Genomic DNA, 22,281 nt, shown 5'->3' on the forward strand with positions numbered 1-22,281 from the left:
AGACTTGCCATACCTCCAGCCTTTTCCTCGAATTAGCTGCACAGCTACCTACTTCTCTCAATTGTCTACCACAGAAACGCATATTTATAGACTTCCACGCAAGTAGGTATGTTTTTACGTGCAAATGCTACAAATTATTTTTCCTTTTCAGATTTTAAGGACTCGTTCCAGCGACGTACCGTACCGTACCATACCGAGTTCCTCTGGTATGAATCCTCCCAATGACTCACGAGTCTCTTCCTCTTTCCACCAGTTCGCGCGGGACGTAAACAAATTACCTGCGACCGTCGCGTCGCGTCGCTGTCCCGTCGATGGTAACCCCGGTAAAGAACCCATAAAATGTCCATGGGTGCCGATGAAAAACAATAGATGTACGGGCGAAGGGCAAAATTAAATTTACTCCGGTTACCGATTCTAGAGTGGTGACCGTACCATGGGATGATTCATTCAACATACTGCAGTTTCTATGTAGTCTTGTTGGCTTGCGTCGGTTACCTACTGTCTATGAAAATGCTCATTTACTTTGCCTGGAATAACTCGCGCATTCATACCACGGTCCATGCCTGCCCTGGCCATGTATTGGATTCTGGTCATCTGCTGGCGGAGTCTCCTACTCGACAATATCCCTGTTTAACAATATCCATTCAATACGACCTTCGACGCGATCAGCCGATCGATCGAATGACGAATACGCGTCTTCCAGCGTCTTCATTCATCCGACTGTAGGCTTATTGTACAACCTATACTGCATGTGGAGACTACTTCTTCCCCGTTCGAAATATTTCTATCGAATCTTGTCATTTCGTATCGACGAAACTAAATAATACCTACTCATACCCTATATAAAGCAAACCGTATTTTCAAAATCAAGCAACGACGGTCACCCATCGGGAACCATAAAGAATTGCCGCTTATGCTTCTGGTCAAGTTGTTGTCCAACGTCTCTTTACGACTTCTCTGCTAATCGCTCATTGTTTCCTCTGCCAAGTAGGTAGCCAGCGGCAGCGTCTCGCCAGCATACCTCCGACATACCTAGGTACTTGATTAACTGTACAACAGATTTTCACGCAACAACCAAACCCTCTCGTTCGGCTAATATCGCAATGGAAGAGTAGAAATTGATAGTGGTCCAATCAGCAAAATCCTGTCAAATCCTGTCAAATCCTGTCAAATCCTGCAAATTTCCGTACTCTCGCGATCAAGAAAAACACCCTAGCGTCCCTAACACATCACTAGTCTATTTCTAAGTGAATTACTAATAACGCGGAGCAAACACACAAGTAGGTACATAGTAGATACACTATGTACGAACATGTGAATTTTTGCTCCGGTGTTACGCGTTTTTCACGCGTTTCATTCAATGTTATATGGATATGGCAAGACGCCATAGGTGGCAAAACGCAACGACAAAATTAACGAAACCTATATTTCTACTTGCCAAGCAAAGTGCAAGCACAATGACGTCACCGCGTCACGTTATACCCAAGTAGTGGATTTGGGCTGGGGGGAGAAGGGAATGAAAAGTTTCTTTCTAAAAACCACTTCGTAACGGCAACTTTATTCTAGTTCCACGTGATCTCGTTCGATTTTAGCCCGATTCTTTATTAGATACGTTGCTTTGCATTTTCACTATTTCAACACGAATCTCAGGAAAACGAGCACTACGAACAAGTGTTTTAAGTTTCTTCCAGTTAATCACACTGCTCTTCGCTTCTCTTCCGTACAATACATAAGTATACATACACAAGGTGTTTAAAAAAAAAAAACAGTCGGAAACTGTAGTCTTATAGTACTCACTTGATCAGCATAGCTGCTAAAAACCAAAGCTTTCAGTGCAAAATGTATTCCTGTGGTTTTATGAGCGTCCGCTGTTTGCACATACACATTCAATATAAACAGAAGAATGAATGAGAAGAATTTTAAGAGACAGTCAGTCCTTCTACCTAACAGAATCACAGCTGCCAGTACACAGGAGAGATTCTACATGTGGTTAGGTCCTAATGGATTGGGCGAGGATACTCAGTAGAATGGTCTTCCCTGGTTCTCTCCATCACCTCGCGCGAATCCTCTGGGTTTCTTATAACATAAAAGGCATATCAGGCAACATTTGAACGTGAATGTGAGAAGCAACCTTTATACCATACGAGTAATATACCGATAGGATGGATTTCACACCTCTCGGTGACTACTATAAGCCCCTCGAGTCTTGGGTCCTTCTTTTTTAATACCCTGTATATGCATATTGTACCGTGCTTAGCTTAACTTTTGTGAAACCGACAATTTAGTTCAACCGCAAAATGCAACAGTTTAACGCGTTGGCTCGCGATCGACCAGCCGTACATAAAAGGACAAAATAAACCCCACGCATGCCACACAGTAAACTGTAAATCAACATGCACAGCGATAAGGCCCTATTGGTACGGTGTTTCTTTAATAAAAAGTAAACAAACAAAACTCTCGTGTACTTAGAAGGATGAGCTAATGAGGTAATCAACAAAGAGAAGGGAATTAGGTGGATATTATACATCGATACTAATTAAACCGGTCTCGTTGAGCGGTGTGCACAGAAATCGAAACACTCCCGTCGTCGCTTTCCTTCCAATCGTTTGGTTAGATCACCTACGCGACCAATATCGGCCTACGCGTTATCTTTAACCAATTATGAATCCGCAGCCCAGTCTAAATTGTTGTTTACTATGATTCATCATGCCACTTAACGCAAACGAAAATGGCAACGGCTGTAATTTTTTCTCCAACACAGCACCGACTGTCCAGTTTGTGTCGACGCTTCCTATAGTAAAAAAAAACAACGTTACAACTTGATTCATCTGAACACCACAAAAACCATAAAAATCATATAGAGCAGGGCTGCACAAGGAGCCGTTTTTAGCGCCTAGCTGCTTGCAACCAGCCCAGCGTTGAGCAGCCGAAATACATATACTTACGCTGCGTGCCTACAAGCACGCACCTACGCTACTGCAGTTCTCCTCACTGATTCTACCCTTAGCAACAGGACAGTTCCATACTCGGCTGGTTGCTCGCAGCTAGGCGCTAAAAACGGCTCCTTGTGCAGCCCTGATATAGAGTATAGAGTTCAGAAAAGTAGACAGGGATGTACCTCTGAACACTAAATCAGCTTTGGGTAAATCGATTTGATAAGCAATTGTTCCAGTGGATTCCTGTATTCTGGAATTAATTTCTAACTCTACGCCGACTTGCAATTGCTGACTAGCTTTTTGATGAAAACACAGGTGGCAACCTGTTAATCCTAAAAGAGAAACAACTCGTTATCAACAGTTTTCCAGCAAAACAAACACCCAATATTCTCGTCTGCCCACCTAGACTTCCACTGATCGTGGAGTCTCCGTTCGTGTACCTTCCGGCGGTCGAGACAACAGCCACTTGACCTCCTGGCACCCCAGGACCCCGCTGGTAAGCTAGTTCTCCGCCCAACGCGAGAGACGATGTTACGCTTTGAAGATAATGCATCACAAACACACCTACGAGCAATTAGTTCCAAACAATGGTCGTTCGTAACATTTCATACGGTCGATCTTTACCTCGCACGCTTACCAGAACCGTTAAGTATATCTGGATTACCCAGAGTCAAAGAGACAGTATAAGCATCGCCGCGATAATCAGTTGTCATTTGCACCGCTGCAAATTTACTCTTCTGCACTTGGGTCGCTAATTTCCCTCTTAATCTCTGCCCGAATTGATGAATGATATTAGTATTCAGGTTTCCTCTTGGATCGATATCACCTAGTAACACAGGATAAGCTTCCGAAGGTACAAGCTGTTTTGTACCCACGTATGTTGCGCCGAACCTGAGCAGAATTAACGGAGATGGATCGAATAGCTTATCAACCAACTTGACTTTTCATAAGTAGACTTAAAAAAGTAAGGTAAAAAAGTAGTTACCTGTATCCAGATGATGTAAACGAGCTCATGTTTATCGTGTGGGAGATTTGAAAGTGATTACTCAGGCCTCTGTTGAACATAAGCTTCGCACCTTCGAAATTTACGGGGAACACATCTGCCATGACATTAAGACTTGAGATTATTTATGTCAACCCAAAATCTTGTTAATTGCGTGCGTGCCGTTGTTTCGGTAACAGGTGCAATACGAAGCAAAAAGAATCAGATCACGAGAAGATGATGATACCTTTGCATTTCTTGTGCAGGTCCTCGATCGTGCCTGGATTTTCTAGACGATCTGTGACCACTTCGCTGGACGCGTACAAGCCCGCAGGAGAATCCTGTTTTCCTAAATTCGGTAGAAAGCCTGGAGCTGGAGTTGGAACTGGAGCTGGAGCTGGCCCTGGAGCCGGAGACGGTGCCGGAGCTAGAGTCTGAGCTGGAGGTGGAGGCGGAGGAAGCGCAGAGGCTGCTAGTACATTCCCCATTTTACACGATTTTCTATCAAGCTATTTTAATAATTTCGATTCTCGTGGTGCATATAGCAGAACTGTTCGACAGTTTCACCGTTCTTGGACCCTTGCTGCGTCACGCGTTTTATTTACACAAAACTCGCCGATACAAAACCTCGTGGTTAAACGAGTCGGCGTGTCTCTCCGTAAGCCGCCATTTGTAAAAGATAACCACTGCCGCCTAGACCCTAGACCACGCGAGACCACACGAGTGAACACGGTGAACACTCAATCAACGACTAATCAATTCTTTCATTCCGCGCGCTAAGCAATCAAAACCAACACCACCATATCCATCTTGACAGGCTATTTTAACGCAATTTGCTGCTTCTGATAAAAAAGCTTGCCTCCATAATTTTTCTTCGCGCATATGTTGTACATACTACTTATATACAATACACCTACTTTTTCTTCTTCTTCTTCTTCTTCACATAATTTACGATCTAAGGTGCCCTAAGCGCCGCCTCTTTTTATAAAGGCACTACAAAAAATCATTTTCTATAAGGACATTGTTTATTTATTTATTGCTCTATGGAAAGGGGTTTTAAATAAACAGTTTATGGATAACCGTGTTGTGGTGGGGGTGAGAGGGAGTCGGAAATTGACGGGTGGTATCAGGTAATAATGTGGTAAGTAGGTATGTAGGATAAAACGGAAGAAATAGTCAGAACTTGCGAGAGAATGCGACGCGTAGCGGTAAAATGCATCAGCTAGAATGGACGTGAAAACACGTTGATGCCAGTTTTATTGACGTGTTGTAAGCGTAAATTTGCTCACATACTCACATTTGGTATAACCTGGCGTTGGCGTGTTTTCATTAAATTATGGATTTTCTAGAAATAATTTATGCAGCTTTCCAGTTGGAAACTATTATACAATATGCTATTTCTTATTCATACGAGCATTTTATATTGATCATACAAACTTTGTGGCAATAGCTAACAATTTTGTGTAATCTGCACCTTTGCTGTGCGTTTTTTCTTTCATTATTGTTCGAAGAATATGTGGAATTGGAACATGGATTCTAGTACCTAAAGGTGTTCCACTGTCATCTACCAGAACTAAATTGTTGCTATCAAACTTTGGAACTTTTGCATTTTGGCGTTGTTTCAGACCAACCAATATGCCTTTCTTCTTCTCACCTTTTATCGCAACCAGCACCCTGTCCCCTAGGTCATTGAAAAGACACAATAGAACACAGCCATCCAAATTATTCACTCATTAACTTACCTATGTATCCTACACCTTTTTTATTATATATGTGTATACAACGTGGTGGTTTTCCTTCCATCATAGCCTGCTTCCCAATTTCACTATTGTCCACAACTCTCAATCGTGTTAGTTTGATTATTTGATTAGTTATCGTTGATGTGGAAATCCTCCTAGATAGAATATTCAATGGCATACCAGAAACGGACATTATCGTTACGCTTTCTGGAAAGTACAAAGTTGATATTAACACTTTGCACGCGGGTGCGGAACACTTATAACTGTGATCACAGTCTCTCGCTTGCAATGTGTTAACACATATTAACAACAAATATCAGACAAATGACGCATTTAATGTCGAACGATATTAATTACACAATTTACATGATTCTTGTGGAACGTTTTGAAATCGTGCAAGATTTTGCATAAAACTTTCTAATGATCTTTTACTGAATTCTTGATCTTCGGCAATTTTGAGGTTCGAAAAAGACTGATGTGAAAGAGATGGCAAATGTCAGAACATAACCCTTAACTGGCTTGTGCCCGATTTCTTTAGTGGAACATAACTCTAACTGGAAGATTACTGAAGGTTAGAAATCGGCCGTTAAGTGGTTAACAGGCAGTACAGGCACGCACGTGAGTACTGCCGTGTGATTTGTAACTATCATGGACAAGATACTACAGTACGGAAGAATAAAATTACGTTTCACTTATAAATTCCGAACGAGCTTGATGCTCGCCCGAAATTTCAACACAGTGAACACGTTAAATGAAAACGTAACGAGCACAGAGGGTCAAAGTAGCGACGATGTTACAGAAATTAAACTAAGCGGTTTCGCGCAAGCCTTTGAGAAATTTTCCATCGCTGACAAAGCTAAAGATGCATCGATGGAATCGAAATCTCGTACCTTCCCTTCGCTTCTGCGGCATTCAAAGTTTATAGACGTAAGTATCCTGTACTCTGTCACGCTATAGAGATCAAGTATTATTTAAATGTAACCATTTTATCAATGCATCGCGAAGAAATTATTATTTATATTTGTAATAGCATTCGTTGTATTTTAGTTGGGAGATCCTGAAGAAAAGGTGGTGATAGGAGAAATTTTTCACGTCGTTGGCGATGATTTATATATAGACTTTGGATGGAAGTTTCATTGCGTATGTCCAAAACCTAAAAAGTATTCCAGGTAAGCATTCTATTTAAATAGAAGTATAGTTTAAACAAATTTTCATTATTCTACTTTTTCAGTAAATATGTCAGAGGCTCTAAAGTCAGCTTAAAAATAAAAGATTTGGAACTGTCCACGAGATTCTTGGGGGCAACCAGAGACTTGACTATTCTCGAAGCAGATTGCATTCTTCTTAATCTAATATCGTCCCCTTCTAAAGCTGAATAAATTTTAGATGAAAATTTGTATGTACTGTATATAATAAACTCTCAAATTCTATATACTTTGTTCTTTCGCTGTTCCTTGGACTTGCAATGCACAGAAATATACATAGAAATGCATCTAATTGTCTGAAACAGACATTCCTGATAATACTGTCTGGCATTTCTCACAACAGTATAAAATTTCACTAGCACGGTAATGTTATTTTGCTTCGATAGTCTATACAATATATAGATATCTATAAAACCCCTTGATTTTGTGAAACTCTGAAAGACTGTGTTGAATGCAGCTTTTAACAAGATGGAATCATAGAAGTTAATGCTTTTACACAACTGACAAACGAAATACATACAACTATGCTTCTAGAGAAAAGTGGCATGTTCCTTGGTGATTAATAATATTTTTATGAACGAGATATTAACGATTTCCAAAATCGGACAAGAGGCTTGTGGTTGAGTGTATGAAAGAAATGGAGAGAGAGAAGCCGGTAAAAGGAGAAGGAAGATGGGAGACCAGAAGAAGGGTATTCTTTGAAAGTATAGTATACAGGGTTCGTTGAACCATATCCTGTCATAGCTTAGTTAGAATTTACTCTGTTTAGAGAGTATTTAGAGCAATATAGAGTTTAATGTTACTATATGTTACATCACCTCCCTTGACCATACAATTACTTTTTTGATTACTTTGTCAGTGGTATTAAGTACATACTAAAATTAGCATGTTATTCAAGCGGCTTGTTCAGATGTCTCACCCGGTATAATATTATAGCATATGCTATAGGCAGGGATCCCCAAGGTCGCTCACGCCTGAGCTTGGGGTTCTCCTACTCTCGTCCCCGTTGTCAGGGATACGCGCGACGCTAACCGGGCCAGCCCGTCATGGCAGCCTTCGTAGCGTCGCGCAGTCTCCTTGACAACGGAAGGCACACTATACCAAGGTGCGTTGCACGAAAGAAAGATTGGAAGGGGAAGCAGGCGCGTGAGGGCCCCGGGCCCTTCGCTCACCTACGCTGGAAAGCCCTGCTATACGTCATGCGTGATTTCATTAGCATTAACAATTAACCAATTAATACTAATAAATGACAACGTATATACATGTATAACTTGGAAAGCCAGGAAAAGAGTTGAATTATGCCACTATATATATATGTATATCTCGGTCTCGTATATACATATATAGAATTGTAGGCAGCCGCTTATACGTCGGGTCATCAGTATATGTACATAATTATCTTATCTGCCTATTCATGACATGTGCGGTTAACCTTTTCATGATGATTACCAACGATTACTTGCGTTGCTCGTATTTGCCCTCTTTATTACTTACCCTAGATAGAAGGAGTAGTAAAAACAAACCGAAGGCTAAGAGCTAAGATGGTGCATAAATGCTATTCTATGCTGGAATTTACTGTAGCTCAAAAGCACTTAAGAGCATGTATCAATTCAAAAGGACAAAGTTTTCGATTATACAGTAAGTAAAGTGAAAAGATTTTGTTAGAAATCTGTGGAGAAGTAAAAAATTGTTATGCTTTTATTACTGTTTAGGTGTGGCATGTTGATTTCAAGTATAAGACACTTGCAGAGCTCAAGGATATCGACAGTAAGATTTGAGAAAGTAAGCACTGATTATTCGAGTATGCTTCTTTTTTTACGTAACTCTGAGCTTTTAACTGTTATTGCTGTTCTTTAATGCATAATAGATTCTGATTGCAAATAGGGGGGAAATAGCATGCCGTATTGCAAGAACTGCCAAGAAGCTGGGGATACAAACTGTAGCTATATATAGCTACGTGGACAGAGATTCTGCGCACGTAGAACAAGCAAATGAAGCATATTGCATCGGCCCTGCACCTTCTACCCAGAGTTACTTGAGACAAGACAAAATTATATCCATAGCGAAAAAATCAAAGTGCCAAGCAATACACCCTGGGTATGGATTCCTTTCAGAAAATGCAGAATTCGCAGAGCTTTGCCAGAAGGAGAATATTACATTTATTGGACCATCGTCGAATGCGATTAAAAATATGGGAATAAAGAACACCTCGAAAGCTATAATGGTCGAAGCCGGAATTCCAATCATTCCAGGTGAGCTCTGTTTGTTGCGAACTACACGACGCTATGCATAGAAATATTACCAATGTTCGATACTTGTCATCAAATGTAGGATATCACGGAGATGACCAGTCCAATGAAACTTTGCTATTGGAAGGGAAAAAAATAGGTTTTCCCTTAATGATCAAGGCTATCCGCGGAGGTGGAGGAAAAGGAATGAGAATCGTTTTAGGAGAGTCTGAGTTCGCGGAGGCTTTAGAAGCTGCGAGAACTGAATCCGAAAAAGCATTCGGTGATTCTGCTGTTTTGCTTGAAAGATATATCAGCGAACCAAGACACATTGAAGTACAAATTTTTGCAGACAAGCATGGAAATGTTGTTCACATGTTTGAAAGGGATTGTTCCGTTCAAAGGAGGCATCAGAAGATTATCGAAGAAGCTCCCGCCGTATGTATATTTAATTGTTCGCGGCAAGCGTAGATTGCATCGATTTGACATAACAATCCTGATACATTATAGCCTGGAATTACACCGGATTTAAGATCGGCCTTGGGCGAGACAGCAATTCGAGTGGCGAAAGCAGTAGGATACGTTGGTGCGGGTACCGTCGAGTTCATTATGGACCGTAAACGAAAAAATTTTCATTTCATGGAGATGAACACGCGTCTTCAAGTGGAACATCCCATCACAGAGGCAATCACAGGATTAGATTTAGTTGAATGGCAATTACGAGTTGCTGCAGGAGAAACCCTTCCATTGAGGCAAGAACAAATCGAATTGCATGGACACGCGTTTGAGGCGAGAATCTATGCTGAGGTAAAGAATAAAATTGACCTTCCAGAAGTCGTTCCAGGTTCGCCGTGCGATTGTTCCGCCGCGACATGAATTTGCTTTTCTTATAAGCGACTGGTCGTTGCTCCGTTGCTTTGCCCATACATGTTTGCTTGTAATATCTTGCTTTCCGCTCGCTTAAGATTGTTTATGCTGTTGCAATAAACCTCAGAATCCAAGGAACGATTTCCTACCAGGAGCTGGACAACTGTCGTACTTGAGAATTCCGGATATTACGTCAGAGAATGTCAGAGTCGAAACCGGGGTTCGCGAGAACGACCAAGTATCAGTACACTACGACCCGATGATTGCAAAATTGATTGTCTGGGGAAAGAATAGAAGAGAAGCGCTGGCCATACTTGGGTGGAAACTAAGCGAATTCAACGTAAGTAGAATTGCAATGAAAACTTCGTGTCATCAGTCTGTAGATATCGTTAAAGCGTGGGACATGCATTTGCAGGTAGCCGGACTGGACACCAATATACAGTTCATCAAGGATTTATGTTGTCATCCTAGTTTCCAGCAGGGACAAGTGCACACAGGGTTCATAAAAGAACATTACCAAGAATTATTTCCAACTATACACGTGTCAAGCGAAATCGCGATACAAGCTGCTCTTGCCTCGATACTAGACGAAGAAATGCGATCGTTGCGATCTTCTCTTACAACTACAGATCCATTTAGTCCTTTTGCAACGGAAACTGGATTAAGATTAAATCACACTTTAACGCGAACTTTTCGCTTTACCGTTTGCTTTACTACTGACGATGTCGAGGTTGAAGCAAGGTATATCGAACCTGAGGTCTATTCTATGAGAGTGAATAGGATTGGTCCTTGGAGAAAGGTGACTGGCACATTAAGAAAAGGAAAGACGTCATTGGAATTATCTACTGAAATCGACGGAATGATAACCAAAGCGTCAATAATCAAGATTCGCAATGAACTACACTTGTTTACAAAGGTTAGTACCTATCTCTTCTAGTTAATAAGTCCCACTTACAATTAGAGGTACATATTACTTGATAATAGGTACAATTTCTTACGTTCATTTCGACTCCCCTTACAGGACCGCGAGTGGCAGTTTAATGCACCTCCAGTGAAATTTCTTTCCAATCTTGCAACCAATGATTCTCAAATGGATCCATACAACGCTGTGAGTCCCATGCCAGGTTTTGTAGAAAAATTATTCGTCGCAAAAGGAGATGTTGTGAAAATCGGTGATGCCTTGTTTGTCATTAACGCCATGAAGATGGAAGTACGGTCATGTCATTATTAATAATATTCATCAACTTTTTTTACATATATTGATGCTTAAGAATTTATCTTCTATTTGTTTATAGCATACCATGAAAGCAACCATAAACGGAACTGTTGAAAACGTGTTGTGTTCGGTAGGAGATAATGTGACAAAAAATAAGCTCCTCGTTAAATTAGTCAAATCTGCGTGATAAAATTGAAAATACAAAAGCCAAACAATTATTTTATACGATATACATAATTAATTATTCTTCATTCACCCGCCCCGCTGCCCTTCCCCTGAACCTTTTTCGCAGTATGTACATATATGTATACATATGTAAATAAGTACTATAGTGGCCACCTAAGAATTTGGATACTTTGCCGACCATTTTGGTGGTATATACGCATCAATTTTAAGTAAATAAAATTTACAATTTCAATGAAAAAATTCCGGCCCTCTGAAGGTTAATGGTATTTGAAGATTCGCGCGTAAGATACAAAATTTGCAGTTAGGTGTTAGGTATCTCGGTGCCAGTTCACTGCAGTTCACAACCGCTCACAACAGAATTGCTTGGAAATTGGAACTGTTCGAATTGTTTACAGTTTCGGTTACGTTTGGCCGGATGAAATACTTATTTACACACGATCTAAATAGGCATTTGAATTTGATTTCATGACTGAGGAAGGTGGGGGAAGGTGGGAAAGGCACGCTCACGCGGGACATGCCACGAACTGTTTACATACTTTTTAAATAGTAAATATATACTTATTAGTACATATCCAACTGTTTATTTCTAGCAAGACACGATGTATTAAATGACGGTGAAATTTTTCGTCAACAATTAATAGAGTAAATTAGTAAAAAATGAGTAGTTTTCATTCTCCGATGCGATGTATATCGCCTAATGCAAGGTAAATTAGTGGGGTTGAAAAAATGATTGAAGGTTATAAACGTGAGTTATTTGAATTTCGTATGATCGTTAAATAATTTTGTTCGTAGAGTTCTGACTGCTAAACCGCAGGTAGAACAGACACTTGAAATAAGACAGACACAGTATAAAGCGAGGAGTAGTATCACGTGGTTTTTTGTCAATACGTCTTTACTCGGGATCATAGTATTTGACATGTGAGTAATTTGTTTCTCTTCGTTAACAGTCGCACAGGTTGCGCGCAACGTGTTTATGTATATTTTATTTTAGATTATACGGAGGTGCAGCGTATAAGCCATTTTGTTGGATCGAATGGTGTTTAGCTTCGATATTTGCATTGAACGCCACTTACCACATATCGCAATATGCATGGGCAAGTTTTACTGTACGATCGGTCACCCTGAGTCCTGCGCAAAGACGGCTATTGGGAGTGGCAGAGGATGATCCCATTTTTAAGAATCAAGTTCCAACACCCCAGAAAGCATCCGAGCCAATATCTCCTTTGAATTTGTCATGTATTAGTCTGAATAGGCGGTTAACTTCTCTTGGTTCTCCAGGATTAAGCGAATCCAGTAAGAAAAACTTCATTTTATACATTGCATAGCGTGACGCCATTGGAAAAGTTGTACAGCGTACATAAACTTCTTTTCAAGAGAACTATTCTCCGTCAAGTCCATTCTTCAAGTATGGCAGTCCTGCGTCTGAAAAATCAACACCCAGCCCGAATGGCTCGCTCAACAAGTCTCTTAATGCTTCGACAAATGGAAATTTAACCAGTGAAGATTTGATCCAGAATGAAAAGGAACTACAAACTTACTTGGAAGAAGCTCGACAGAGAAAGCATATTCTGTCTGCCGATATCGATCAGCCTTCAAATTTACTTAGTTCGTTTTGGTCGCACCCTGCGATTCCAAGTCCTGGAGAAGTTTCTCCTTTGCTAAGAAGATGCACGTACCAACTAGCACCTATGATTGGTAATACTATGCACGGGCTCTCTCCGCTTATTAATTGGCTCCGATTATTAAACTAGGTTGCTGTACATGTATTCTTTCTATAGATAAATCAAAATCAACTAGTCCTGGCACGGAAGAGAGAAACTCACCCAGAGGTATGTTTGGCGCGTCCGATGTTTGGAGAAAATACAGAATCGATTCGAAGAAAGTGAACGAGTGGACAGCTAATCTGCGTATGGTGCGTAAAAAGAACAATCTTTCAAGCGAATTATGCAACAAATGAAAGTTCGTTATTAACAAGAGATTACAACTATTCCAGTGGATCAGTAAAACGGTTGTCGAACGAGTAGCTAATGAAATTGACAATGTCTGCTCGGCCCTCGTTCGTCACGGATTGAGCGATTCTCAACCGGGATGCGTTGGACTGGACAGATTGAGGAAACTAGCTCAGGCACCATTTTTAGTATCCGCCATTCCCACTTTACCAACTTTGGTGCCCTTTCTCGAGCTTTCCAACAATCAAGATTATTTGGTTAAAAGGATCAAAGTTCTCGCCAAAGGAGGTTCTATGAGCGAATTCAAATGGAATAGCGGGGGATCTCATAATAGTAAAGAATGGGATAGCAGTTTACCGACTGATTCAGCGGTAATCTCAATTCTGCCAAGTAAATCATTTTGCCAAGAATATCACCATTAGAACCGTTTCCACGTATGCCGTTCTGATTTCTATAGATAATCATGCACTTGGTATCGACATACATGGATACGCAATTGGAAGCACCATTGGATCAACCAGATGCACGACCGTTTACGTCTAGATACATGGCCAGATCTGGGGTGGTTTTGCCACGTAGCAAGGGACCCGTGATAGTATGCCAGTCTATAAATCCGCCGCATTACAGTCTAGCACATTCCGGAGATTCCTCACCTATCGATTACGAAGAAATACAGCGGGTAAGTGTCCATTTAATAATATAATTTCGTCTTAATTACTCGGCCGTCAAATTTGAACATGTCTTTTTCTCTTTTAATTTTCAGGGTAGGAATAGTCTGTTTCATACGATTCTTTTGTTTCTGTACATCGTTAAAACCAGAGATCAGGGCATGTTAGGTCGCGTCAATTTGGGTACGTCAGGTGTAAACGTTCTTTGGGTAATCGATAATTGATGATTCAACACCCCAGCCCCCTTCAACTACGAGCATCACCAGTCACAACCCAAAATCTTCGAAATATGTATGTATGTATGTATGTATTATGTATGTATGTATGTATGTAAGTACGTGGCATTCGCCCGACAGTGATACATTTCTAAAACAGTGTGTTTATTTTTAACCGTTTGCTTGATTACAATGGTTTTCTGTAGAAGAACGTAGGCATATATCTAAACGATACCGCTAAATACCAGACATGTATCTGTCCCAAAGTAATTGTTCATGCAACTAAGTAAATTCTGTCTGTCGCTCTCCCTTTCTGAACTCCGCGTGGCCGCCATACCAATGGCCGTTCTGTTATCATCTAACCAAAGCCAAACAAGAAGAGAAGCCAAATCATTTCGATACTACGAATATTTTATTCACAGTACTTAAGTCTATGTACAAATAAATCATAAAACACGATCCGCGTCTACTGAAGGTAAACTCTCACTTGTTTCACATACTGTCAATACAAGTCTCGCTTTCGTTCCCTTTCTTGTATTCTGCACGCTTTAAAATATACTTATCGTAGGCGCATCGGCGCATACGCGCACAGGAAATAACAATATCTACGGAATGCCCCGCAGGAGTTTTGCAAGTGGAACAAGTTGATCGAATAAATGCGTAGATGTAACGGATCGCAAACAGCTGTACCCCTGTTGATTGCACTCTTATCGTACCACGCAGGCGATGCATTTATTTCTAGCGTTATCGTCAGTGTTAGTACATTCTTTTGTACAATTTTACATTTCATCTTTATCATAGTCCAACGTTCGAAAGACATGTTTCGTAAAAAATTATGTTGCACTATCCGTGCTATTTATAATACAATCTTTGGATAACGGGTCTCGCGGATTTAAAACTCAACCTTTATGTACACCAAAGTTATGCATCGTGGTAAAATTATAATAATGGCCTATTTTCGACGTATGACGTGTGTGTGTGTGTTTAAGAAGAAGCAGAAAATAGATTCGTTCGTAAGAAAATCTTCATTCCTCTTTTTTTGGCCCTTATTTATACGTGTCGAATTTTTGTTTGCCTTTCTTTCCTCTAGAACGGTGCCATTTGTTAAGAAAATAGTCCCTGACACAGTTTATTGCAATTGGACAACAGGAAAGAGTGCCGACCAGACCTTAAAGTTTAGAATTCACCAATAGTTTGGATTTAAAGAATTTCTCAAAAATGGTGAATCCTATTGAAATTTTGTTCAAATAATATTAAAGGAGCATTCCATTTTCTACAATTACAGTATATATAATTTTCTCGTGCTTTCACCCATTTTTTAAATAATAGCGTTTGAATATAGAGAGGTTCGCACTACGCGCGTATAGACTATGTCACGCAGTATAGGTGGGACGCGCAAAGTGCGGACCTCTCTATATTCAAACGCTGTTATCTAAAAAATGGTTGGAAGCACGTAAAAATTAGGTATACAGTAATTGTAGAAGATTAAATGCTCTTTCATTATTATTATTAGAACAAAATTTTGATACGGCTTACCATTTTTTAGAAATTCTTCAAATCCTAAACTTTAAGGCTTCGTCGGCAGGCACCCTTTCCTATTCCCCGATTGCAATAATCATTTTCAGGGATTATTTTTTTATGCAATGGAACCATATTAGAGGGTGAGAGCAAAATAGATCGCAGGTTGAAAATAAGGACCAGCCTAATGTATACCAATCGGAGAGCTGGTATTTTTCTATTAGTACATCAGTGGATAAATGTGTATTGAGAACGAAGAAATAGAGATTATTGTCACTGAACGCGTTACGTTTCAAGTATCAATGACGAAAAATCACGACGCAAGATTTAACAGTTGTTTCAATTAAAAGACTGTAAAAGACGGAAGAGAAATGGAAGGAAGGTAGGTTCCTACAAAAATCTTGTACAACCTTCTTCGACACCTATTGTTTAAGCATTCGTATACGCATGTACATACATATGTATTTATATACATATATCCGTGTGTTCCTTTGATTAAGGATAATAAATGTTGATAGGGAAATGACAAATAACTGAGGCGAAACGCGTCGAGGAACAGACAGGACCTGTTCTTGTCGAGTGGTTGTTGAAAGACGTGGTCGAATGTTGCATTCGGTAAACTTAACATTTCATTTGAAACACATGAATGAAAAAGAAAAAGATAGATATTAAGTTTCCACTGTCCGTCTTTTTACGTGCTTCTTTGCGACTACTTTACCCCATCCATCCCTACCTCTATACGTATGTATATTCTACGGTTTTGCCTATTTAAATTTAAATATGAACAGAGATATACATACAACGTATAATACAAAATCAAAAGACACTGTTACGCGTGCTTTTAGACTTCGCAGTTGTCCTTCTCCTCCCGTTTTAATGATCGAGAGTGAGAGAGTGAGTGAGTAAGCGAGAGAAAGGACTCTGGAGTAGATCAAAATCAGATCTTTACGTGACGCACGAGAGGTCCCGTGACAAGAGCTTAGAACCACACAAGCACAACCAGAACCATAACCAGATTCTAGAAAAATATGCGAATTTAGGATGTTGTGAATAGCTTAGCTCCCTCCGGTAATATAACTTCTTCGCTGATATCAGCAACAGTAACGGTAAGGGGAAAGATCAAGGGCATCAGTATCTCCTGATGTTGTGTAACTTGTTGGGTGGTAATGGTCGGTTCGGCTTGCCTAGTGATAGTTATAGTTTTAATATTCTGCGCTTTAACCACTTGCCCCTGTCCAAGAGCGGCCTGCTGCAATACCCTCTGATGTTGACTTTGAGGCAGTTGCTGCACTTGCGTCAACGCTTGGCCGCGGTTCTGATTCTGAACAAAATTCTGTTTACACCTTTTACTATGAGCATATCGACTTCCATTATTGTTGAAGCGTCGATCACAGGTTGGACAAGCGTAAGGTCTCTGGCCAGTGTGGATGAAAACGTGCTCTTTGAGAGATTTGAGGCGGCGGAAGTTCTTTGGGCAGTACTTGCAGTGATACTTGGCTTCACCGGTGTGCGAGGTCAAGTGATTAGCAAGCGTGTCGGCTCTAGCGAACGCGCGCGAACAATACTGACAAATGTATGGTCGTTCTTGAGTGTGTGTCCTCATGTGCATCTTTAGGTAAGCGTTCGTTGTAAAAGGCCGAGAACAGACTTCGCAGACGTACGGTTTGACACCATTGTGAGCTCTAAGATGCGCGATTAATGTCGTCGATTGGGTAAAACTCTTTGAACAGATCTCGCAAAGGAATCTCTTCGAGCTGTCCGTTTCTTTGTTCTTCTTAAACGTTCGGTCGTGTTTCGACAAATGATTCGTCAGCTGTTCCTCTTTTATGAAACGCTTTGTGCAGCGTGTACATTTATACGGTTTGATCATATTATGCTTTGCCACGTGTATCTTCAAATGCTCCCTCCTGTAGAATTTCTTCGGGCATATATCGCAAAGGTACTTCTTGCCTTCGTGAACTTGAATATGACGCAGAAGCCCCTTTCTCGACGTGTACTGCTTATTACACTCCGTACATTCTAAACCTACGATATCGGTTCTCCTTTTTCTGCCGATTTTCTCCCCCGGCTTTTTCTCCTCGGGTCGCGGCTCGATATCTCTCAGATCTTCCTCCGTGAGGATACCTTCGGTCACATGCTTCGACCTATGCTCTCGTAAGATCTCGTTATTTTCAAAGCTATCCCCACAGATGTTGCACTTCCTCACTTGGTCGGGATTCTTCTCCGAGCACTTGTCGTAGTGTGCTTTCAGCTTGTCTTTGCGATAGAACTTGACGTTGCAAATGTCGCACTCGAAGTTCGGTTCTTCGTGCAGCAACTGATGCCGTAACAACGACTTTTTCGTACTATACCTTTTCTTGCACTTTACACACTCGTGATTATCCATTGGCCAATCCAAACCGCTCTCAAAATCCGAATCGTAATCGTCGTCGTCTTTGTTCCCATCATTATCCATTCGTTCGTTCACGCAGCCCCTCTGCCGCTCCTTCTTCTCCGCCGCTTGTCTTTGCTTGTCTGCTTGCTTCACCATCTTCTCATCGGTCTCGTGTTGCTGCTCCATGTGCTTCATTAGCGACTGTCTCGAACTACACTTTCTATTGCAACTCAGGCATTCCAGATCCTTCTTGCAATTCTGCTTCCTCTGCGAGGATATCTCTCTTTTACCCCGGCCGTAATTTCCATCCGCAGCATTTGTACGATCAATCTTATCCTCCTTCTCATCTTCCTCATCGTAATCTTCTAAACCGTATTCCGTTTTAATCTTGTCAATAATCTTTTGCGCTGCTCTCGCAGCGACTCGCTTCATACGTTTGTTAGGATCGTACTCTTGCCCGTGAATGAAAGTTTTGTGATTAGTAGCTATAAGATGATTTCGTAAAGTAAGTTCGTTACCGAACGATTTATTGCATTGTGTACATTTATAGGATTTAACACGCTCGTGTTGTTCCATGTGCCTCTGTAACAGATCCTTTCTGGCAAATTGCTGACAACACATCTTGCAATTGTAGTTCATCCCGGAATGCGCGCTCACCGCGTGTCTAAATTAAACAGTACACATTTTGTCAGAACATTTTGTCGGCCATAACGATATTCAACTAAAATACTTGGAAACCTTGTTTTTCTACCGAGTACATACCTGACGTTCTTCTTTACCACTTTCTCTCTCCCCGACAGCTCTGCCTCTTCCCTCGCCTCCTCTTCACCCCTTTCTACCTTTTCCCTAGCTTTAGTTTCATAACCATCCGTCGTCCCCTTCTTCACCGATTGTTCTGTATCTGTCTCCAGGTCTTGTTCGGTCAATACACCTTCCACCACATGCTTCGCCCGATGATTCCTCAGTTCCTCCAGTGAGTCAAACTCTTCTTCGCATATGCTACATTTAAGGGTAACGTGCGAAATCGCGTGTTTTCGTAAACCACGTTTCGTATAAAACCTTTCCGAACACTTATCGCACACGAATGTTCCTGTGGGACATTCGCGTACTTGTTCTTCGTTTCTCTTATGCTTATCGTCTCGTTCATCTTCTCTTCCCGCTTCCCCTTTCTTTTCTTCATATTCCTTCATCTCCTGCAAAATTTCCTGCTCTTGCCCCTGTCCCTGCTCCAGCTCCTGCTCCGGCTCTACCTGATTTACCTCTTCCTCTCCTTCCGCTGCTTCGTTCTCATCTTCCTCCTCCTCCTCCTCTTCCTCCTCCTTATCCGCCGCCTCCTCTTCCCTCTCTCCTTCAACGTCAGACAGCTCTTCTTGATCCATCCTTGCATTATCGATAGCTTCTTTTCTCCTAGCTCTTTTACGATATACCGAGTCGAAGTGGCGCTTAGCTTCATAATCGTCGAGATCCAAACTATGATCGTCTTCGTGAAATGAAATTTCTAACGGCATCAGTTCCTCTTTCGTCTCTTCTTTCTCCCGTTCGTGTTTCTTTAGATGCTTGCTAAATGAGATTATATATATGTATTGTTTGCCACAATACGGGCATTTGTTCGATCTTTTACCAGACGGTGGCAATTTCGCGATATTGCAGACGCTTTTTTGCGGTTTCTCAATTGTTTTTTTTAAAGATAACGCTTTTCTTACTTCTTCGTGAGAATGCATATGCTCCTTCAACACGTTTTTCGATAAAAACTCCTTATCGCAGAGGTAGCACATGAAAAAGATCTTCTCCGATTTGTCAGAGGTTTGAGTCCTCCTCAGCCGCGAGCTTAGATTTAAATTTTCAAAATAATTCTCTTCGTCAGAGTCTGGCTTCATTTCAGGATTTCGTCGAACCAGCTTACGTTTGCTTCTTCGCGTTTCATTCGAAGACTGCGAATCCAATTCCATCTTGACGTCCGTTTTCATAACATCCGATCCTTCTGCATCGTTTTCATTTTCGTTTTCGTCTTCATTTTCGTTTTGACTTTCGTTGATGATATTTTCATCATCGTTTTCATCTTCGTTTTCCCGGTTCGTCACATCGGCTGCTTTCACTAACAAATTTACATATTCCACGCAATCTTCGCGTGAGAAGGATTCTTCCGAAGTAATCTGATGTTGTTCCTGCTGTTGTTGGCTCCCACTTGCCAATATGCATTCCTGCTGCAATATGTAATCATGCTCCACCGTTGGAATACTATCGATGCAGTTATCGTCGCGGCTTTCGTGCTTCAATGCCACTTCGTCCTTGAGCGTGTCAGTAATAACTTTAACGTTTTCTTCCCTCTGGTGTAGACAGTCTTCCGGTACCTGCCCCACAGTCATTGCTCTGTCAATTGCTTCTTCCAACATCGGACTATTGTCCTGCTCTAAACCCAAAATAACATTAACCACCATACGCGTAAGTGTAATTTTGCCAACAGATCTTTATTTACCTCTCATAGTTTGTTCTTGTTCCACCAACTTTTCCACCTGCAATAACGCTAATTGATCCTTCAAAAGAGATGGTTTTTCTTCTTGAGATATCGACTCGAGGGCTTCCGTGGTAGCTGCGTACTGATTTTCCATCTGCATCTCACCCATATTCTCGTTTGGTTCGTCTGTCTCTAGATGCACTTCAACCTCATTGAAGAATAGTTCTTCCTTCATGCTCATGGTAACAAATCTTTCTCTGAGAACAGTATCGGCCTGCTCCACTTGCAGTTTAAACTCGTACGCAGATTCCAGTTTGTCCGCGCATATGCAGCATACACGCGTTGGTAAACCATCTCCAGGTAACATCTGAAATAACCAAACGACACGATTCATTCATGTTGGAGAAATTTGTTAGAAACATAACTTACAAGAAACAGGCAAATTAAGAGATTTAAAAAAACCAAGCTAACATTCAGAATCCCGCAATTAGAAAGGATAGACGACTTATTTTCAATTTTCTATACGTGTAAGATCTTTATGAGTAAGACTATAGAATGCATACGATCTCACACCGATATCGCGGACAACAGTTTCATGATTTTCAATACATGTACATAAAACGTAACCTCTAAGTTACGTTACGTGTCTAACCTTAACGTTGGCAAAACTCATGGCCTTTGCTGAAAGAGAAGCAACCTCGTTTTCTAGAAAGAGCTCTCGCATCACTAGATTATCGAGAAGGCAAACACGGCATATTTCCACCGTAGGCACGATGCCTTCTTCGTTTTGCGGTGAATCGGACGTATTTATTTCGACGGCGTCCATGTTTTGTTTAGTGGACTGACTGGTCCGTGACTGTTTGTCGTAGCTCTTAGCCTGCAGCCAAGTACGCTCGCTGCCCTTCTATTCTGTTCAGGCTGAGATATATACCCAACCGTCACCACTGTCCTGCCACGCTAAAACAATCTGTCAAACGCAAAACCATTGGCACGTCCGTTAAACGTTAGACGTTAAACATTATGCACCCCGTTCTTTATAACTCCGTCCTCACTGCTCTCACTGATATCAATTCAATCACTGTACGTACACGTACGCGCGCACATAGCAACACATGAACACTAAATCGCGTTTCACCTCGTCTGAAAGTATGTATGTGCGTACGTGTATCCATACACCGTCTTTGCGATACCGTATGCACATATACATACAAACAACGTTACACGGCGGCAGTACGGCATACACTTTATTACATTTCACGCTACATTGACTTACATCGTGTCATCAAAGTTCAACTCGCATCTCAAAATACATACTATACCACGGACCAGGTATAGGATAGACTTATCATCCTATATAATTTTGTGTCGCACGCTCGAGGGGGCTCGCGAGCCCCCTTACCATTTTCGTGTCACACCCAACGTTATCGACTCAATCTAAAATAAGATTACAATGCTAGGGTAAAGAGTACAATGGTTGTCCATTTAAGAGTACCACATAAATAGTGAATTTAGTAAATTTGTCGATCCACGCAAGGAGCATATTTTATGTTCTATTACTTTTTCTCGCGCGACAAACGGTTTTCGAAAAAAATCCGAAAAACTAGAAAAAAACTTTTATTTTTAAAACTTTGAAAGTTTAAATTCTTCTCGAAGTAGAAATACTGACAGAAAGAGAGAGGGAGAGAGAGAAATACTGATAGAAAGAGACAGATATGGTTTAGGTTATGCTATTTCCGGTTTTGC

At 41.0% G+C, this 22,281-nt stretch overlaps 6 protein-coding genes across 8 annotated transcripts; 3 read left to right on the forward strand and 3 right to left on the reverse strand.

Moving 5' to 3' along the window:
• Nucleotides 1–1,524: 1,524 nt before the first annotated feature.
• On the reverse strand, nt 1,525–4,887 carry LOC143377681 (mitochondrial import receptor subunit TOM40 homolog 1). The gene is made up of 6 exons (XM_076829250.1): nt 4,166–4,887; nt 3,922–4,036; nt 3,574–3,827; nt 3,339–3,500; nt 3,119–3,268; nt 1,525–2,791 (listed from the first exon to the last, which is right to left on the reverse strand). Exons 1-6 carry the CDS (start codon nt 4,404–4,406, stop codon nt 2,652–2,654), a joined length of 1,062 nt encoding a protein of 353 aa, XP_076685365.1. The 5' UTR covers nt 4,407–4,887; the 3' UTR covers nt 1,525–2,651.
• A 396-nt stretch (nt 4,888–5,283) lies between these two features.
• Nucleotides 5,284–6,379, reverse strand: Mrpl14 (mitochondrial ribosomal protein L14). Of its 3 annotated transcripts, XM_076829252.1 has the most exons (4): nt 6,272–6,379; nt 5,987–6,189; nt 5,661–5,864; nt 5,284–5,599 (listed from the first exon to the last, which is right to left on the reverse strand). In XM_076829252.1, the coding sequence occupies exons 2-4, from the start codon at nt 5,988–5,990 to the stop codon at nt 5,346–5,348; spliced, it is 462 nt and encodes a 153-aa protein (XP_076685367.1). In that variant the 5' UTR covers nt 5,991–6,189; nt 6,272–6,379; the 3' UTR covers nt 5,284–5,345. The 3 variants fall into 3 exon arrangements, with proteins under 3 accessions (XP_076685367.1, XP_076685368.1, XP_076685369.1); XM_076829253.1 differs by lacking the exon at nt 6,272–6,379 and having other exon boundaries at nt 6,024–6,189; XM_076829254.1 differs by lacking the exon at nt 6,272–6,379 and having other exon boundaries at nt 6,015–6,189.
• Nucleotides 6,306–7,091, forward strand: Mrps28 (mitochondrial ribosomal protein S28). Its single transcript, XM_076829251.1, has 3 exons — nt 6,306–6,584; nt 6,705–6,826; nt 6,889–7,091. Exons 1-3 carry the CDS (start codon nt 6,306–6,308, stop codon nt 7,034–7,036), a joined length of 549 nt encoding a protein of 182 aa, XP_076685366.1. The 3' UTR covers nt 7,037–7,091.
• A 1,250-nt stretch (nt 7,092–8,341) lies between these two features.
• Nucleotides 8,342–11,410, forward strand: Mccc1 (Methylcrotonoyl-CoA carboxylase 1). Its single transcript, XM_076829247.1, has 9 exons — nt 8,342–8,500; nt 8,575–8,644; nt 8,730–9,114; nt 9,194–9,528; nt 9,601–9,897; nt 10,085–10,297; nt 10,373–10,873; nt 10,979–11,167; nt 11,253–11,410. The coding sequence occupies exons 1-9, from the start codon at nt 8,415–8,417 to the stop codon at nt 11,358–11,360; spliced, it is 2,184 nt and encodes a 727-aa protein (XP_076685362.1). The 5' UTR covers nt 8,342–8,414; the 3' UTR covers nt 11,361–11,410.
• A 493-nt stretch (nt 11,411–11,903) lies between these two features.
• LOC143377680 (transmembrane protein 209) lies at nt 11,904–14,650 on the forward strand. Its single transcript, XM_076829249.1, has 8 exons — nt 11,904–12,063; nt 12,152–12,277; nt 12,351–12,652; nt 12,734–13,054; nt 13,138–13,271; nt 13,353–13,679; nt 13,766–13,987; nt 14,072–14,650. The coding sequence occupies exons 1-8, from the start codon at nt 12,017–12,019 to the stop codon at nt 14,198–14,200; spliced, it is 1,608 nt and encodes a 535-aa protein (XP_076685364.1). The 5' UTR covers nt 11,904–12,016; the 3' UTR covers nt 14,201–14,650.
• LOC143377672 (uncharacterized) lies at nt 14,585–21,870 on the reverse strand. The gene is made up of 4 exons (XM_076829232.1): nt 21,191–21,870; nt 20,560–20,905; nt 18,846–20,493; nt 14,585–18,747 (listed from the first exon to the last, which is right to left on the reverse strand). The coding sequence occupies exons 1-4, from the start codon at nt 21,362–21,364 to the stop codon at nt 16,746–16,748; spliced, it is 4,170 nt and encodes a 1,389-aa protein (XP_076685347.1). The 5' UTR covers nt 21,365–21,870; the 3' UTR covers nt 14,585–16,745.
• Nucleotides 21,871–22,281: the final 411 nt, after the last annotated feature.

The sequence above is a fragment of the Andrena cerasifolii genome, chromosome 16 (genome assembly GCF_050908995.1).
Source record: "Andrena cerasifolii isolate SP2316 chromosome 16, iyAndCera1_principal, whole genome shotgun sequence".
In the NCBI taxonomy this organism is placed as follows: domain Eukaryota; kingdom Metazoa; phylum Arthropoda; class Insecta; order Hymenoptera; family Andrenidae; genus Andrena; species Andrena cerasifolii.

Excerpts from the sequence above, each read along its gene's own strand:
- LOC143377681 (XM_076829250.1), bottom strand. The coding sequence starts at position 4,406 with ATGGGGAATGTACTAGCAGCCTCTGCGCTTCCTCCGCCTCCACCTCCA. Across the intron at positions 4,037-4,165 it reads CCTGCACAAGAAATGCAAAG|ATGTGTTCCCCGTAAATTTC; the intron begins GTATCATCATCT and ends ATGTCATGGCAG. Across the intron at positions 3,828-3,921 it reads TTTACATCATCTGGATACAG|GTTCGGCGCAACATACGTGG; the intron begins GTAACTACTTTT and ends AATTCTGCTCAG.
- Mrpl14 (XM_076829252.1), bottom strand. Across the intron at positions 5,600-5,660 it reads AAAAGGTGTAGGATACATAG|GGGACAGGGTGCTGGTTGCG; the intron begins GTAAGTTAATGA and ends TCAATGACCTAG.
- Mrps28 (XM_076829251.1), top strand. The coding sequence starts at position 6,306 with ATGGACAAGATACTACAGTACGGAAGAATAAAATTACGTTTCACTTAT. Across the intron at positions 6,585-6,704 it reads GGCATTCAAAGTTTATAGAC|TTGGGAGATCCTGAAGAAAA; the intron begins GTAAGTATCCTG and ends GTTGTATTTTAG. Across the intron at positions 6,827-6,888 it reads AAACCTAAAAAGTATTCCAG|TAAATATGTCAGAGGCTCTA; the intron begins GTAAGCATTCTA and ends CTACTTTTTCAG.
- Mccc1 (XM_076829247.1), top strand. The coding sequence starts at position 8,415 with ATGCTATTCTATGCTGGAATTTACTGTAGCTCAAAAGCACTTAAGAGC. Across the intron at positions 9,529-9,600 it reads TTATCGAAGAAGCTCCCGCC|CCTGGAATTACACCGGATTT; the intron begins GTATGTATATTT and ends GATACATTATAG. Across the intron at positions 10,298-10,372 it reads GGAAACTAAGCGAATTCAAC|GTAGCCGGACTGGACACCAA; the intron begins GTAAGTAGAATT and ends ATGCATTTGCAG.
- LOC143377680 (XM_076829249.1), top strand. The coding sequence starts at position 12,017 with ATGAGTAGTTTTCATTCTCCGATGCGATGTATATCGCCTAATGCAAG. Across the intron at positions 12,064-12,151 it reads TGTATATCGCCTAATGCAAG|AGTTCTGACTGCTAAACCGC; the intron begins GTAAATTAGTGG and ends TTTTGTTCGTAG. Across the intron at positions 13,680-13,765 it reads GTTTACCGACTGATTCAGCG|ATAATCATGCACTTGGTATC; the intron begins GTAATCTCAATT and ends TGATTTCTATAG.
- LOC143377672 (XM_076829232.1), bottom strand. The coding sequence starts at position 21,364 with ATGGACGCCGTCGAAATAAATACGTCCGATTCACCGCAAAACGAAGAA. Across the intron at positions 20,906-21,190 it reads TGAGTTTTGCCAACGTTAAG|ATGTTACCTGGAGATGGTTT; the intron begins GTTAGACACGTA and ends TGGTTATTTCAG. Across the intron at positions 18,748-18,845 it reads GTGGTAAAGAAGAACGTCAG|ACACGCGGTGAGCGCGCATT; the intron begins GTATGTACTCGG and ends TGTTTAATTTAG.